The sequence below is a fragment of the Clarias gariepinus genome, chromosome 3, assembly GCF_024256425.1.
Source record: "Clarias gariepinus isolate MV-2021 ecotype Netherlands chromosome 3, CGAR_prim_01v2, whole genome shotgun sequence".
NCBI lineage: Eukaryota > Metazoa > Chordata > Actinopteri > Siluriformes > Clariidae > Clarias > Clarias gariepinus.
The window spans coordinates 13,604,775-13,623,321 of NC_071102.1; the positions used below are offsets into that span (position 1 = coordinate 13,604,775).

Sequence of the window (18,547 nt, forward strand, 5' to 3'; positions counted from 1 at the left end):
AAAAAAAATGATACACAGGGATAAGGAGATGAAGGCTAAACCCTAAAACTGCGACTCTTGCTCCCGGGTGTCCCGATTTAGCCGCACACCTGCTGGAGGAAGCCGACCAACGCGTGCTATTTTAGACTTCTCTTTAACAAGTTCCTCTTATAGCTGTGTCCCTGTGAGTGTCTGGGTGGAGTGTATGTGCATGTGTGTGTGAGTGAGTGCGTTATGCTTATCCACACACACACACACACACACACACATGCTGCCACTCTCAGACGGCGATGAGGCGCTGTGTCGAGTTGCCCGCAGTGCCCGAGTTTTCTCTTTTCAGCATGCGTGTGCCGCTCAGAGCCAAGCGAGAGAGGGAGGAGGGCGAGGACGACGAAGGCTTCTGTAACCCAGCGTGTCTGTGTGTGTCCGCAGTGCTGAACGGGAGCAGCCACTCGCCAACCGCGCTTAACGGAGCACCGTCCACCCCCAACGGCTTCAGCAATGGGCCGGCCGGCTCGTCCACAGCGGCGCTGCCCACACAGCAGCTCCCGCCGGCGTGCGGAGCGCGGCAGCTCTGCAAACTCAAACGCTTCCTCACCACCCTGCAGCAGTTCGGCAACGACATCTCACCCGAGATAGGGGAGAGGGTGCGCAGCCTGGTGCTCGGACTCGTGGTGAGTGTGTGTGTGTGTGTTGTGTGTGGGTTTTGGGAACAGGGAGGCCGTGGGAGGGGGGTAGTGTGGCGTTCTGTCTTTTTGAGACTGAGTATGTGAGTTTGTTTATTTGTGTGTGTGTGTGTGTGTGTGTGTGTGTGTGTGTTGTTAAGATATGTAATGCAAGTATGAATACTTCTTTTCCTTTATGCATGTGTGTAGAAGTTTCCTCATTAAATAGTCTCCTGTGTGTGTGTGTGCGTGTGTGTGTGTGTGTGTGTGTCAGAATTCGACTCTCACCATAGAGGAGTTTCACTCCAAACTGCAGGAGGCCACCAACTTCCCTCTTCGACCCTTTGTCATCCCCTTTCTCAAGGTGAGAGCACCCACCCACCCCCACACACACACACACACACACACACACGTACACACACCCATACACACATTCGCATGAAGAGCCGCTCCTTATGGCACACCATATGGGGAAAATTCTGAAACACAGGCAGAGTGATGAACAAGTGGAGGGTGGATGGATGACGGCCAGAATCAGATAACACACACAAACACAAACACACACACACACACAGGCAGTGTGTGAGAGAGAGAAAGAGTCAGCGAGGGAGTTGGAGATGAGAAAACAGACCTCAGCGTGTGTCAGGACAGGAATCGTTTTTCTTTTTAAATCTCCAGCCTCCACATCAGCATCACCTCCCAGCATGCAGAGTTTCACTCTACACACACAGTAACTGGTGTGTTTAGAAAAAGACTTCATGTTACAATCGCACTCTTGAGAAAAACTGGAATTTTGATTTAGCAAACTAGGGTCAGGGTTCGATTCCCGTCTCGAGGTCTGTGTGCATGTTCCGTGGGTTTCCTCCGGGGGCTGCGATTTTCCTCCCACAGTCCAAAGACATGTAGATTTGGCGCTCCCAAATTGCCCGTAGTGTGTGTGTATGTGTGTCCTGCAATGGATTGGCACCCCGTCCAGGGTGTACCCCCCTATATCTCCTGGGATAGGCCAGGGTTAGGTCACAGCCCCTCCAGCCCCCACACAACCCTGTCTACAGGATAAGGCCGTATAGACGATGAGTGAGTATATTATGAGTCAATTCTTTGCAAAATCTAAGAACCAAGACATGAACGTTATCATCATTATTAGAAAGCAGATTTTTTTGTTTGCGTCTGTCATCAAGCGTTTTTTAGAGTTCCTGTGGGTTCCAGTGACCACAACACACATTCAGGATTTTTTTATTTGGACGTGCATTAGTGTGGACAGACACTATGTGTGTATGTGTGTGTGTGTGTGTGTGTGTGTGTGTGTGTGTGTGTGGTGTGTGGTGTGTGTGTGTGTGAGCCCATATTTCACCAAAAGGCAGATTTACTGGCAGCATCCAGGACATCATTCACAGAGGCCTGAACATCTGTAACAGCTGCAGAGTGTCACACTGTCAGAAAGAGAGAAGGAGAGAGAAGGGAAGAGAAGGGAAGAGAAGGGGAGGGAAGGGGAGGGAAGGGGAGGGTGTTCTCGCTCTTACATGGTGGGCCAGAAATGATTTCTGGTTTATTTCAACATCACCACTCGCTCCTTCCCCTTTTTTTTAAACAGCAAACCTGTAAAACGGCACTCCTTCTACTCTTCTTATATTACAATTTCTTTTTATGTATACGTCTATATTCATCCTTCTATATTTGTGTGTGTGTTCTGGTCAGGCCAATCTGCCCCTCCTGCAGAGGGAGCTGTTGCACTGTGCCCGTCTGGCCAAACAGACCCCCGCTCAGTACCTGGCACAGCATGAGCAGCTGCTGCTGGACGCCAATGCCAACTCGCCGCTCGACTCCTCGGAGATCCTCCTGGAGCTCAACGAGCACGGCAAGAGGAGAACGCCAGACAGGTACGTTCAGACGCACACACACACATACACACACTTGCTTGTTTACTCCCACCCACGGTGAACACACAGCCGTTTTTCCTCCAACTCTTTGTAAACCGGTTTCTCCAAATAAATATCTCTACAGTCAGACGAAGAGTGGAAACACAGATGGGTACTGTAAATGTCATCATAACCCTCTCGTCACCCACATACACACCAGTAAGTTATCGGAGCTGTTGGAGAACACGGAGTGAGCGAGTGGGAAAGTGCAAGCAGTTTACTGATTGTTACAGCTAAGGGCCCAACTTGGTGGTCGTGAGGTTTGAACCTGGGATCTTCCGAACGCTAGTCCAATGCCTTTACCACTTAGCTGTCCCTGTCTCTAAACCTCATCCATTTGAGAATGATGAAGGCTACTGTGCTCTCTTGTATCCTTCCCCAAATCTAAGTCCTGACACAATCATATCTCGCAGCTCTACAGGTAATTCTTTCAACCTCACGACTCACAGTATATCAGACCTTATATAGACAGGTGTCTGCTTTTCCTGATTACTCACTCATTGCCTATACCGCTTTATCCTGTATACAGAGTCGCGCAGAGGGCCTGGAGCGTATCCCAGGAGACTTACTGTAGGGCACGAGGCGGGGTACATCGTAGAGGGGGTTCCAACGCTTATTTAAACAATACAGGCAATTTGGGAACATCATTAGCCTTATATGTTTGTCTTTGGGATGTGGGAGGAAACCAGAGAAAACCCAGCAAGTACGGAAAGAACATGCAGATAGACACCAGGCGGGAATCAAACCCAAACCCTGGAGGTGTTAGGTGACAGACAGTGCTAAGCACTAATCCACCATGCCTCCCCTTTCATAATTATGTTCGAGGAATTCCATTAGGCACTGATGGACTTCCATTCAAGTTGCAGAAACATCTCAAGGACGATTGATACACCAGAACTTCGATTGCAAGTGTCACAACACTGTAAGAGTCTGTAAACTAACACTCCTTTTCATGTTCCTTCCATTTTCAGTAGTTAATGCAAATGAACGCAGATGCCAGTCTTCAAGGCTGAAGTGTCCTGTTGTACCCAAGTACTTACTGATGATTGTAGCTCTTGAGGGTAGAATGCTACTGGGTCTGGACTTCCTCAAAGTGGCTCAGAGTGCATTAACTGGTTCGATCTAATTGGAACTGATTCTAGAACCGTTTTGAGGACTGTTTTTGTTCGTGCATCTCTGATTTACGGTTCTAATATGTGTCCAATGAATCCAGGTGAAGAATCAATCGCATTGGGGGCGTTTTGAGGAATTTTAATTGATTTGTTTTAAAGATTTCAAAAGAACCGCAATCGGTAATGCTGACAGAATGTTATATTGTACTCCATTTAATACTGGAAACTGGGTACTGGAAAATGGGAATTAATAGAATGCTAATCATCATTGGCGTCCACGGTCCCTAGTTGGACTTCTGAGTTTCCCAGATGGACGGACGGATGGACGGATGGATGGATAGCATTGTGGGGTGGGTGCCAATACTTTTAATTCAGGAGGGATATGGAGCTTGGTGTAAGATGACGAGGTCGACCAAACACCCTACAAACAAGAGTGAGCATTATAGCGCCGTTACACAACTGATCCGGCCACCAACACGCAAAAACACACACTGTACAGTGCCTCTGTTTTTATTTTTAAAAACCCATCCTTCTTCTCTCTCTCTCTCTCTCTCTCTCATTTGAGTGCCCTGGTTGCTGCCCATATGTTATGATGCGTCCAGATGGTGATGTTCTGAACCTCTGATCCTAAATGTGTGTGAGAAAGAGCAAGCGAGCGAGAGAGAGAGAGAGAGAGAGAGATTGAAGGATTTAACAAACACACCTCCAGCCCCAGCTGCTGCTTTGATTTGTGAGATATTGGACCAGATTTTACTAAGAGGCGAATATTTTAACCCACCCCCAACCCACTTCCTCTCTGTCTCTGTCTCTGTCGTCCTCTGATTTCCTGATACGCAATACACACAGTACGGTGTACACGAATAAAGTTATAGAGCAAACGGAAAACGGTTTAAGATCGACTTTGGCGTCTACACAGCTTCTTCAAACATTAAGTTAAAGTCAGTGAATCTGACTGAGAGTGGATTATGACCTCCTTTTTCTCCCAACCTGACGCAATCCCGTATGGAGCAGCATTAGCCGTTATATTAATGACACCGGGATGCTGGGACGTCTCACCCATGCAAGTTTCCTAAACATGTCTTAGGCACGCGTATACAGAGACACGTACTCTGCTGCTGCCTGGGTCGGAGCAGGCGAGGACGCTTCACCTCTGAACGCAGCACCGAGCTAAACAGATTAATTTCAGAGGCAGGCCGGCCAGATGGCTCACACACACACACCGGTGTCATCGAACATCTGCCAGAGAGAGCTCACACTGCGCAGTGGTGAGAGAGAACGAGAGAGAGAGAGAGAGAGAGAGAGGTGAGATATGGAGTAAAGAGAGTGGGAGGAAAAAGAAGGGAAAGACAAAGCGGGAGGGAGTCTAGGGAGAGGGGGAGAGCTCAATAAGCGAGAAAGAATGTGAGAGAGATGGGAAGAGAGATAAAAAGGAGAAAGAACAAGGTATATAGAGAGGCAGGATAGTGGAAAAAGTGGTGAAAGAAAAAGGAGACAGTGGAATTGTGAAAGAGAGAGAAAATAGAGAAAGCCAGATGATGAAAATGAGATGTTGCGTGAGATATAGAGAAGAGAAGAGAAACGACAGGAGAAGAAGAAATAAATGTAAAAGGAAGGAAGGGAGAGGGAAATAATGCAAGAGATTTAAAGAAAGAGAGAGAGAGAAAGAGATTAACTGGGATCTTCCCAGAGCGCATGCATATGGCACACAGCTGGACCCGGCGTGTGGAGAGACAGAGACAGAGAGACGCATTAGGGAGACGTGCAGCTGGTTCTCTGGCTCTGCTCTGATTAAAGCTGCAGAAGATTTTAATGTTCAGTTTAAATCAGACAAGAGTGTTTACACGGGAAGCGCTAACTATTTAGCGCCTCGCTTATCTTGGGGTTTGTAGTTCTTGCCAAATGTTTTAAAAATCTTCGGATGTGATGTCATTCTGATCATCTTTATCCGCGGCTCTACCGTGAAATTCTGGCGCGGCTTCTCGTCTCCACGCTGCAGTCAGGGAGGTTTGGAAGAACATGTTTCAGTACCACTTGGAGGAGGTTTATAGAATGTTCATTCGTGACACTCAAATCAGACGCTTTGTTTTCTTGAGTTTAACCCCGTGTCCTTGTCCTTGCGCAGGACCAAAGAGGCAGGAGGAGAGAGGGAAACCTTGCACAACGAGCACATGGCCAAACGGCCATGTACAGTAAGCCCGAGTCAGCGCTTCAGTCCAAGCAGCGGCATCGCGGCCCACGCTCCTCCCAACGGCCTGCCCGCTCACCCCCCCAATGGCCTGGCCCACCCGAGCGCCCCCGGACCACAGCAGTACCGCCTGGAGGACATGGCCATGGCTCACCACTACAGAGACGCCTACAGACACGGCGAGCATAGGGAGGCTCGCGAACGCCACCGACAGACAGGTCAGTCACTCAGAGTTGCGATGGAGTATTAACTCCTTTAACCCAGTCTTACGAAGTCATAACTTTGCTTGAACGCATCGGTCGTCCTTTCGATCATGACATCATCGCGCTCTGTAGGTGGGCTTGAGCCAGAATGACTGTTTGGGAAGCAGCTGTCTAGTGCTGAACCAGGAGAGCTGATTTAGTTATGGCTGCAGTTTCTCTGATCCACATGCTCACTCAGGTGTGTGTGTGTGTTTGTGTGTGTGTGTGTGTTGCAGCTGTTCATGGAGCGCGTCAGGAGGAGGTCATCGATCACCGGCTCACCGACCGTGAGTGGGCTGAGGAGTGGAAGCACCTGGATAACGTACGTCTGCGTATCTGTTCATGTTCACACACCTGGTAGCTCAGCAGGGTGCGAGAGAGAATGTGTGTGTGTGTGTGTGTGTGTGTGTACAGGTAGATCGGAAAGCAGCTGAGCTCTGAGTTAAGAAGGTCTTCTCAGACTCATGGCACTTTCAGCACACACACATATACGCATGCACAGAATTTCACACACAAATATAGAGCGCGAGTTAAAAAGGGGCACAGATGGAATGAAGGACCCAGTGGAGGAGATCCAGCTGGGCTGAGCAGCTGAGACACGGGCTGCAGTCACGGAGAGCGACCGGCCTGTGCTGGGTCTCGGCCAAATTAGAAACACTCCACTGAAATAAATATAGCCACACACATACACAGAGAGAGAGAGAGAGAGAGAGAGAGAGAGTGCACATAGGGGACATGCATGCACACACACATACTGAGGAATGGAGGAACAGTAATAGAAGAAGACAGAGTGCTTTGGGAATAAAAAGGAAGGTGGAATAACAAAAACTAGAAATAGAGACAGCGAGACAGGTTGGGAGTGAGACGTGGACAAAGAACAGAAAAGGAGGAATAATGAGGATATTAGCAGGGATGGAGAGAAAAAAGATTTGCAAGAAAAGGGGGACGGATGCAGAGTGGATGTAGTCGGATGTAGTCGGATGCAGAGGGAGAAGGTACCGTAGATCCAGACAGCAGGAGAGAGAGAGTGAGGTGTGGGAGTGAGAGGGCAGGATGAATCGGTTTGGCCTCTCTCGTTGGCCGCACAGCTGTTCCGGCACTATTGTTACTGCTTTGTTGTGTTTATCCACTAAAACACTCACAGCACCACAGGCTCACACACACACACACACACACAATCACAATCACAAACACATTTAAGCAGATGCACACATCCTACAAAAAGCACTTAGGGTCGCACCTGGACAGCTCTAATGGGTTTCACAAACACTGCGCCGCTCTGAACTAAAAGCCTTGCGGCTTCGCTGCTATCACACACGCACATGCACACACACACACATATATATATATATATATATACACACACACACACACACACCCCAATCACAGCAGGAAGTTGTTGTTTCTTTTTAACAGCACATCATCCTATAGCTACAGGTGCTGTTCTGACAGGTGCTGTTACACACATTAGTTATTAATTAAAATGAATAAAAAAACCATGATGGAATAAGAATAACAAGACAAAAAATTGTTCACAAAAATTTACTATCTGTTAAGGGGTCACCACAATCTGATCCACACACAACTCGGCACTCGCGCCCTTCCTGACGCAACCTTTCCATTTTATCCAATGATTGGGACCGCCGCTTAATAATCGGGATCTGGCAACCCACCGACAGCAAGGCTCGAACCCGAATCCTCAGAATCCAAAATCAACAACCTAGAGCCTTAGCCGTCAAAACCGTATAATAAAAATATCCTGCGTGTCTGTGTCTCTTACAGTTGCTGAACTGTATAATGGACATGGTGGAAAAGACAAGGCGCTCTCTGACCGTGCTGCGCCGCTGCCAGGAGGCCGACCGCGAAGAGATGAACCACTGGATCCGGCGCTACAGCGACGTAGAGGATATGAAGAAAGGTGATTGAAAAAACTTATGCCATAGTATGTTTGAAGTCATAGCTTTGTACTTAAAAACACATAACGGCACTCTCTTACCGAATCTGTCTCGTCCCGTGTAACAGACATTCACCGAGACTTCCTTCATCGGCCCCCGTCCGGCTACCTGCCTGAAGAGATCTGGAGGAAGGCAGGTAGGATTCTGGCACCTTAAACAGCTTTTACGTTCACTCCCTCACTCTCTCGCACATACAGTACATAAGAACAGGCCTGGGAGAGCAAAGGCTTCTGGGTATCATTAGGGCTGAGTGCTCTCCATCTGTCCCAGCTGTGAAAGACGACTGCAGTTAAAAAGTGCAGTGGAAATGCAGCAGCGTAGAGCAGCAGCCACAGGGGAAGAGGGAGGGGGTGAGGACAGAAGGAAGAAAAGAAGAGGAAGCAATGGTAGCTCTCGTGCTTTTCAGAGTCGCAGCTGTGGCATTGATACTAGCGATCAGCGCTAATGTGTAAATGGAAGCCAATGGAAAGCAGTGTTGTTAGATTTCATCTCATGCTAGTGCTAATCCTTTGGGTCGGTGATCGCGGCGCGTGTTCGCTCCCTCAGTCTTCGTCTGCAGCGTTTGGGTTTCGGGGTAACATTTTCATGACTCGACAGAGAAGCCACCACGTTCCCGGTGATGCACAGCTGCTGAGAATGCGTGTCGGAGGTGGGGGGGTGGGGATATTGGGTGATGGGGGGAAGTTGGTCGCTGCAGATGCTGCATTTGCACTGTTTTCCAAAGCCCTTTTAATTGCAGTTGTTTTTCACACAGGTGCCCCCAGCATCCCGCTCTCCCCAGCAATAAAGCAACTGCACAACAAACAGGGTGAGTAAGAACACCCTGAACCCGTCGGCCTACCGCCAGGCTATAAGTGTTTTTCTATGTGTGTATGCGTATGTGAGTGTCTGATTAGCCATTTCACAACAGTTCATCTTTTTATTCTCTTTCTTTTAAAGGCAATATATTTCTCATAAACTCTTTTATAGCAGCGAGAGAGTCGTCTCTAGAAGCGTTTCTCTGACAAAATAAATTTTATATGACATATCCTGGGTATGAACAATGTGCATTTTAAAGATCGAGAGATAGATCGCTTTTCTATCGGTGTCAGCGGGATAGATCTCATAAATTTCACTTCGTCTCCGCCACCAGCCTCCTTTCATTTCGGACTTAAGGACATCACATCTCTTCACTCACTTTACTCTCACTCACTCATCGTCAATACACGATCAAGGAGGGGCAAGCGGGAGGGTTCTGAATCCTATCCCAGGAGACTTAGGGCACGAGGCGGGGTACACCTGGACGGGGTGCCGATCCATCCCAGGGTGTACACACAGTACCCGGAGGAAACGCACTAAGCACTGGGAGAACTTGCACACAGACCTGAGGCGGGAATTAAACCCGGAGCCAGGAGGTGCAAACCCACAGTGCTAACCACTAGAGTATGCCATGAACTAGGGTACGGTTAGCTCAGTTGTTGAAGTCACCGGTTCAAGAGGCGATGCCGACAGGTTGCCCCTTCCACCCTTGAACAATGTCCTTCACCCCCTCGGATATGATCAGGTGTTGAGCTGGCAACCAGACCCTGTAAATAACTGCCACAGAAAAGAAGAATATATGATATATATCCGTCGCCCGATGTGCCGATGGACCATGCGATTAACCAGTTTCCTAGAGGGACAAGAAAAAAATCCTGGTGGGATTAAAGCGTTAAAAAAGAACGGCCGCCCCATCGTTTTCTACTCCTTGATTAAAAATAAATAAATAAATAAATAAATAAAAACTTGCAAACTAACCTTGGTGGCACATGTGCCGAGTCTGATAAGTGGGTATCGTGGTTGTGGCTGATACAAAGAAGTGAAAAATAAACAACGGATGAAGGTAGAGACAGGATGAAAAACAGAGAGATGAGAGTGCGTATAAAGGCACGGAGAGGACGAACGGAATAATAAGTAGCTCTCCAGCTGTGAGAACTGTGGCACAAACACACACATATAAACACAGAGGTTATGAAAATCAGTGCATAGCCTGGGGGGGGCAGGACATTGACTGGGATGTGACAAGTGTGTATAAACAGACTGTGACCAGAACACACGGGTATCTAGATATACATCACTTTAGTCACTTATTGAGACACAGCCGGATGAACAGACATTTTAGGATGTCTCACTCACTCACGCCATTGTCTATACCGCTATATCCTGTGAACAGGGCCGCCCGCGTTGGGCCTATAGCCTATCTCAAGGGGACTTATTGTAGGGCATGAGGCGATATACCCTGGACGGCGTGACACATACACACACCCATTCACACACTATGGGAAATTTGGGAACGCCAATTAGACTAATCTGCATGTGTTTGGACTGTGGGAGGAAACCGGAGCACCCGGAGGAAACCCACCTGGCACAGGGAGAACATGCAAACTCCAGGCACACAGACCTGAGGCGGGAATCGGACCCGGACCCTGGAGGTGCAAGACGACAGTGCTACCAACTAAGCCGCCGTGCTGCTATAGCTTTAGGATGTTAATTACTTAATTGGATTACGCAGTATTATATCTGTACTCATATGGTTTTTCATTTATTTATTTTTAATATGTCACCTGTTTGTACATGTAAATGCCATTTTTCATAGGTTTGTGGGTGGGGTACATGAACATTAAACTATTTAACTTAAATCTTGACTTCAAAACAAACCATAAAGGTGCGTAAAGCTATTTAATAATAATAATAATAATAATAATGCACTCCAGGCACGCACTTGCGTACGTAACTTATTTGCTTAATCTAATTCACAGTCTACTCTCATGGTATTTAGGAGCATGGGTTTGACATCGCCCGAAACAGACACCCGTGCCTGATCAGCTAGACGCAATGCTAAAAAACAGCATCATTTACGTTAAGTCTGCTGATGTACAGTATTGAGTAGCCCGGGTGAATAAGACGCAACGAATTTGCAAGCAACTGCTAAAATATCAGACGTACTCTACAAAAGGCGCACATTACGATTATGCTAATCCAGCACCTGCTTGAGGCAAATAAGTGCATCTCGGTATACTGTATGTGATAACTGACTGCATTAAGAAGTAAACCTTCATAACACACTTAAAAAAAAACAACAACACACAACATTCGTTCACTGTAACATGGTCGTTTCTCCCCGAGCTAAAATAAGACCCAGCGTGTGTAAATGAGGAGCGGCTGGGGAGCAGGAGAGCGATTATCACGGCCATGAACAGTGATGTACGCGCCCCTAATGAGCCGGGCTTCTATTTCCGACTGTGTCCAAACACACCTGCCTGTCCTAAAAAACGTACACACGCACCGCTCACTCATGCACAATGGCGTTTGTAGAACAGAGGACGCCTGGAGAGCACCGCCTCCTCACTTCTGGGTCTTATCTGAGGTCTGCATATTTCAACACGGGAGTTCCCTTTCAGCTCATGGAGGGGGAAAAATCAGTCACTGCTGTAAATTCGGTTAATAGACAAGTTTGCGAACAAAGTGAGGGAGTTCGGAAACATCTGCTGTTGTCAGCGCAGGAAGTATTGTAACCTGATTAATTATTTAAGAAGAATTTTCTGACAGAATGTTTTAAATCTTGGATGATGTACATCTGTTCAGAATGAGAAAACAAGCCGAGAGCTTACATATTCTCAACGAGGAATAAAGGGGGGAATGGAGGAGATATCTGCAGGGGCTAATCTGTCTTTTTCTGTCTGTCTTTCCCCCCTCACCCCCATTCTGTTCCCGCCCCATCAGAGGAGGCAGTGAACGAGGTGAAGAGACAGGCCATGTCTGAGCTGCAGAAAGCCGTTTCCGATGCTGAGAGGAAAGCTCACGAGATGATCTCAGCCGAGCGCTCCAAGATGGAAAGAGCGCTAGCGGAGGCTAAGAGACAGGCCTCCGAGGACGCGCTGTCCGTCATCAACCAGCAAGAGGACTCCAGCGAGGTGTGTCTCGTTCTCGAGCTCTCTCAAAGACATAATCGGCAAGGCCCCACTGGGGCACTTCCTGCCTGTAGATCATAGCTACCTGCACCCACTTCACACAGCATGACCACTCACGCTCTCCACTGTCCTGAAAATAGCTCGTACACTCATGTGTGATGAAGAGAGGCTCTGTAAGTGTGTGTTAGATGAAGAAGGCATCTAACACTCACAGGGACTCTCTCCATCGCACGCTCACTTCATTCCCTCTCAATCTATGAGAGTGTGCCACTCCTCCGCTTTATCTACTGATGCCGAGAGTACAAACGCAGAGACAGTGAGGCTGGAAAACATTTAAGTTATGTTGAATGAATTTTTCAATGTTTTGTACCAAAAGAGGGCGGCACAGTGGCTTAGGTTAGGACTAACGTCTTGCACCTCTATGGTCGGGGTTCGATTCCCATCTCAGGGTCTGTGTGCATGTTCTCGTGGGGCTTGGTGGATTTTCTCCAAGTTTCCCCATAGTATAGTGTGTGGATGAGCATGTGAGTGTGCCCCAAGATGGATCGGCACCCTATCTAGGGTGTACCCCGTCTCATGACCTTAAGTCTCCTAGGATAGACTCCAGGCCCCCTGTGACTCTCTATACAGGATGAAGCTGTATAGATGATGAGTGAGTGAGTGGGTGAGTGTTTCAGCACATATGTTTGTACACTTACTCCAGCTACCGAGCTGTTACGCATTAGGCAGTGCAGTCGGATTCAGGCTGACAGAAAGGCAATGAGCTGCTTAAAAACAAGCCCCGAGTAGTCTAGGGCCCTTATATAACTTGTGTGGGTACTGTGGGAAAGACAGGGCTGTTTTAGATGTAATATACCGCATGCGCTTTGCTAACACACACTTTTCTTTCCTCCGTTATCCCAGAGTTGTTGGAACTGCGGCCGCAAGGCAAGCGAGACGTGCAGCGGCTGTAACACGGCGCGGTACTGCGGCTCCTTCTGCCAGCACAAGGACTGGGAGAAACACCACCACGTGTGCGGCCAGACGCTGCAAGGGCTCCCGGGAGGCAGCAGCGTCCCTCTGGGAACTCCATCCTCTTCGTCGTCCTCCTCTTCTTCTTCCTCTTCATCCTCTTCCAGTGCTCCCCCCACACACTCCGAAAGCACCACTCCGGGCCCTCTGTCTCTGGTTGGCCAGGGCGGCGGAGGAGGAAGCCCTAAAGACAGCAGTTCCAGCTCCAGCAGCGTGTCGCGTTCCACCACCCCAGCCACACCTGCCCTTCTGGACTCCTCCTCCCGCTGACCTCTGACCCTTCCCCAGTCTGGTCAGGCTCCCTGCTACCGCTACCGCTGCTGCCGCTGCACCTGCACCCAAAAGAAGAAGAAGAAAGTAATGTTCACCACACTTCCTCGCACTTCTTCCACAAGTTCCCCACTTCTTCTCGACTACCTGAAGCTCTCATTTAACCCTAGCGCTAATATTTATTAAAAAACTGAAGGGTTTGATTTACCGTGGACGCAGTCAGCGACTTTAAGCGTGTCTTATTTAAAAATAAGGCTGCAAGAAATGAATGGCTTTATGAAGAATTTAAGCCCTGTATATATAATGGTCAACCCAGCATGCATGGAGGCAGTTCACACCTGAGACACTCCATCCTCTTCTGCAGAGAGCAATGCGACTTTTTTTTTTCTTCTTAAATACAGGAGTAAGAGTTAGTTCCTTTTGCTGGTCTAGCACACACTTTTGCCCTTCTCTCCTGTCTCCTGTCTCCTGGGTTTGTTCAGAAGGGGACTCGACAGGCTTCCCCTCCCATCCCAGCACTCCGTTCTTCAAACCATGAACGATCTTCTTTCACCGGTTTGTTTTTGGCTTTAACAAGAAAATCCAAAAATAATAATGATAATAAATAAATAAATAAATAAAAAAGAATAAAGACCTGATAACTACCTTGCTAGCGAGCCAAGAAAAACCTACGCCGGACTCACCTCTCTGTTCTGACGCGAACCCAAATAAATAATAAAAAAAAAAACATGATCCAAACCTTTTTAATACACTGCCAAAGTTTCACGGAGAAGCACTCGTCTTGTAACCAAACGCGAACGACGCAAAACCTCCTCAAACCCAAGTCTGGTTTCTGTGGAGAGGCAGCAAGGAAACAAAGGAACGAATTCAATCCCTGCCTCCCTCCTCTCACTGTGCCCCCCCCCCTTTTTTCTTTCCTTTTTCCTGGTTCAGTTACCCACAATCCCCTGCTCCAACCCCAAGGAACACGTTAAAGTGACATGTCATCCGCCTCTGCTCAAAGCAAAAAGACATATATAGGCGGAGAGAGAAAGAAAGCAAGGACGAGTGGACCAAACGAGACGTATGGGAATGAACGCGCTCTTGGCCTCAAAAGGAAAATTGGCACTGCGAATGCCAAAAATATAATCCAACCTTCAAAAAAGAACCGAGAACGTCTGTGCGAGGATCGCACTCCAAGGACGAGCCTTTTCAAGCAATTCTCCGATTTTGTTTTTTTCTTTTTCTAAAACTCTCCCAATTTTACACCGAGCTGTAATTTTCACTCTCTCTCTCTTTCTCTCTTTTCCAAAGCATGAAGAGCAGACTGCTAAAAAAACAAACAAAAAAAAAATCCAAAAAAAAAAAAAAAAGAACCTGTCTCATAAAAATCAGTGTGGACTTGATTTCTCTTCTATATATCTTTATCTCTCTCTTTCTCTCCGTTTTTTTTTCTACCTCCTGCCTACCTGTCCTTTCGTCTCGTCCCTCTCTGAGCAGATATCTAAGAAGGGATCAATTGTGTAGATACTGCTTTCTGGTTCTCTATGTCTCTGTCTCTGATGTCTACCTGTGCTGCCTGACTTTATTTGTTCGTTTGCTTGTTTTATTACCGTTCTTTCTTCGTCTTCTTTCGTTTATCGGTTTGGGCCGGACATGTAAAGACGTTCTGAGAATGGAGAAATCTGTAGAGTAGAAACTCCTCGTGTATTTATATCGCTCGTGTCTCGAGACGGTGAGAGGACGGAGGTGCAATATGAGAAGAGAATTCAGCTACTGAACGGAACCTCAGAAACCACCCTTAGGGTACCTTATAATATAAATCTACATATAAATCTATTTAAAATAACATCCGTAACTTAATGTGAATGTATATAGTATTTAAAAGTAAGAGGTCCAAAAAAGAAAAATGTGTTTGCCAAATAACAAAGTATAATGTCTACAAATACTTTCTCAGTTCTTTTCCTTTCCAAATCAAAGCAATTGTGATTACTCCATCAGACCCATGCTTTTTCTTTCTTTTTCTTTTTTTTTGTCCCATCAGTTTTACTCTGTATATTGTGTAATCTATAGATGTAGATGACAGTAAGTCCTGATTTTGCCGAGTCTCATGCTTTAAAAAGGACCGTGCTTATGTTTAGCCAGTCACAAGCTGGATTGACTGGATGACATCATCGTTATAATTGACCTAACGTTACCTTTTTGACGTCTGGCATTAAAGCAGCAGCTTGTACATTTGCTGGCTCTGTGAAATCAGGAGCACGTAGGTGAAACGGAGGAGGTGAATGTCGGAGTTGATCACCGCTACGCATCACTGCTTGTAAAGTTTATCGCCAGAGGGCTGAAAGCGAAACGCTACGAGACATTCAAAGTGTGTGTTCGTGAACGCAGTTGTTAACCGTGATGCAGTAGGCAGGCTTCCTATGGATTTCAGTGTAACTTTCTCACTGAGTCAGCCTCTAAAACTAAACCCCAAACCCGACACCAGAGTCAAGCTAACACTCCTTTATTCGTTGTCTATACTGCGGTACGTAGCTATGTTTTTTTTTCCATCCTGATGCAGTCATCAGCTTTCTCTCCAAACGAATGTGGAATCTTTTTATTTGATTAATAAAGGGCCATGTAATGATCTCACAATGCGCCAAATAATAGAAAATAAACTAAGTCCGTCACCTTGAAAGAATTTGGTTTAAACGCGAGTCGGCTGGACAGGGCCGAAAACATTTTGTGCACTCAGACGTCCTGTCCACGTGTCATACCTCTAATACGGACCAAACTTGAAGGTTTCCTGCTCAGTGTCCTATTGTCCTATTCGGTGCTTTTTTTTGTTGTTGTTTTCTTGATGTCAGCTTCTTTAATTTAAGCGCAGCGTTAAATATTGAACAATCTATTTTCTTGTTTCTAAATTAATAATATATTAAGCCTTTCACCTTCTCCTAGCCTTTCACCTGTGTATGATGACGCTACGCAGTTCTACAGAGACACGTGACTTTCTCGTCCCCCCTGGTTGTTAATCCTTGGCCTTGCGTCTCCTGATTAGCTACCTCCTGTCCAAGAGAATGAGATCTACGTGTGCTCAGAGAGCCGTGCCACTAGCAGACATGCAAACCAGCTGCCATATGAAGAAATAATCTGCATTCAGCATGCTTATGTCATTTTAAGGACATTGTAAAGAGACATTAGTTACTTTTTTTTAGACCAAACGGAGTGAAAGCCTATGTTCACACAGCAGGGCAAATCTAAACATTAGCACCGTATATGCAGATAGGAATGATTAAATATGTGTAAGGAGTGTTCAGGTCAAACCGGGACTTTTGATCGCACAGAATTAATATGTTTATTACAATCCTCTGCTTGGATAACATTGAGGTAAGAGGGTTTTCTGGCATGATCGGACTGCCTGCCCCACATCTGAACCGCTGGCCTCACAGGAACTACTTTAATCCCCCAAAAATTATGGAAAACCTTTTAAACCGAGGTAAGGACTGTACTGGGGATTTGGCAATATCCATCGAAGTTCAGGTTTGACTTGAATGCCCCTCGTAGTTCATATTACATCCAGTCTGACTGGATTTTTAAAAAAAGAGTAAAGTGTGGCTTAAGGTTTGGATCTGACCTGTTCTGTCTGCCTGAACATAGCTCAGGTCATGCAATATTTTATAAACAGCTTTTTGAGTTTTAATTAACCTTTCAGCATACTCCCATAGTTATCCAAAATAACAGACCAAAGCACCTCTGCATGCTGGTTAATCACAGCCTTTTGAACATGAGCTAGTGTGAACTAAGGCCTCTAAACCAAAGTGTTAGAAATAAACACACACTCCAAGCACGAGACAGAACACACAACACAACAGCCTGGTGCTGAAAATACAAAGCTACAGCTAGGCGTGTGCCTATAGTATACAGCTATATTTCACTGTGTGCACTAAGGTCGGTCAGTGCAGACGGTATCATAGACAGTCAAGACAAATTTGTAATGAGGCATAAAGATAAATGTGAAGATTCAGTGTTAATAAGTACAGGTAAGTGTGTCTGTTTTATTAACATATAAGCCTTATGATATTGTAAAGAATGATAAAAGCTTATTCAGTTATCACGATATTATGAACAGACACACGTCTAGCATCAGCCAACCTCACTGACTTGAGTGTGTGCTTGAGAGACAGATATCCATGATCTCACCGTACTTGAATATTTCAGAGCTTTAATCCATTAACACAAGCAGAATAAAGCCAGAGGACCCACATACACACCCATATAAACACATACACACACACACACACACACATATATCTCTCACTCCTACTCTATGCTTTGCATGTCTGCTTAGCCCACATTTAGTTCATATGAAGTTCACCCTGTGCCATTTTATGATCTCGTCTGGGTCCCGTTGTGTCTCCAACCAAAGTTGAACCAAAAAGGAAGAGCTTGATGATGGATCTTCCACCATTTGTATGTCTATATATCTGTGTTTTTCTGGGCACAGCAAGAGGCACGGCTTCTCTGAGCGGATTTGTGCGGGGATCGAGGCTAGGAGACATTCCAGTCTAAAGATTTCTGACCCGCAAAAATGGAAACCAAACATTAACACACCTTAATCTAGAAGATCACGTGAGCTCTGTAGGCATAAATCTCAAACAGTGATACATTTTACATTGCATATATATTTAAAACGAGACATTTGATGAGTTTTTTTTTCTTCTACTTTAATAATGCCATCCGTAAGGGTATACAGTAGGTGGAATGTTTTGCTAGGAAAATGCAGAAGCTTTTCGGACTCTGTAGCAGAGGCCCTTAACCAGTGGACATCCATAGCTCATCCTGTAATAATATAAACCTTACACTAAATGAGACTGAGAATGCTATTGTAAGCAAAGCCGGAGTGGACGCTTGATCTCCCCAATGCTAAAATAGCTAGAGTTTTTTTCTTTTTTTTTTTTTTTGTAAAGATACCTAAAGATGAAGGCTTGGTTTGACATGTTTAGGGAAGCATTATTTACTGTATTGTGCAATACATTGGTACAGAAAAGAGAACGTTGTTTCTGTAGGAAAAGGTTGGTGTGATGAAGAACTTTTTATTTTTTTTGCTTCCTGTTATCAGTCTCTAGATGAAGTGAACTGTGCCAGGAGAAGTTTTGATTTCTTTCTTGCATGCTCTCCTCCTCCTTTTTGCTGGCCCCTCTACTCCTTTACTGTGCGCTTCGTTGGATATGTGACGCTGTAAAAATTCTAAATCAGGTTATTGTCTGTGTTGAGATATGTATCTGTGTAATTAAAAAAGACAACGAAATACGATACCAA

General features: G+C 46.1%; 1 protein-coding gene across 2 annotated transcripts in view; it reads left to right on the forward strand.

Moving 5' to 3' along the window:
• Positions 1 to 18,547, forward strand: part of cbfa2t3 (CBFA2/RUNX1 partner transcriptional co-repressor 3) — a 54,470-nt gene extending 35,923 nt beyond the window's left edge. Inside the window, exons 3-12 of one of the 2 annotated variants that reach the window (XM_053493319.1) lie at positions 412 to 653; positions 919 to 1,008; positions 2,343 to 2,524; positions 5,798 to 6,078; positions 6,339 to 6,424; positions 7,885 to 8,020; positions 8,125 to 8,193; positions 8,812 to 8,865; positions 11,799 to 11,989; positions 12,890 to 18,547. In XM_053493319.1, coding sequence (XP_053349294.1) covers positions 412 to 653; positions 919 to 1,008; positions 2,343 to 2,524; positions 5,798 to 6,078; positions 6,339 to 6,424; positions 7,885 to 8,020; positions 8,125 to 8,193; positions 8,812 to 8,865; positions 11,799 to 11,989; positions 12,890 to 13,267 — 1,709 coding nt within the window. In that variant the 3' untranslated portion in view covers positions 13,268 to 18,547. The remainder of the gene's footprint in view (positions 1 to 411; positions 654 to 918; positions 1,009 to 2,342; positions 2,525 to 5,797; positions 6,079 to 6,338; positions 6,425 to 7,884; positions 8,021 to 8,124; positions 8,194 to 8,811; positions 8,866 to 11,798; positions 11,990 to 12,889) is intronic. The other variant, XM_053493320.1, reaches the window with a different exon arrangement.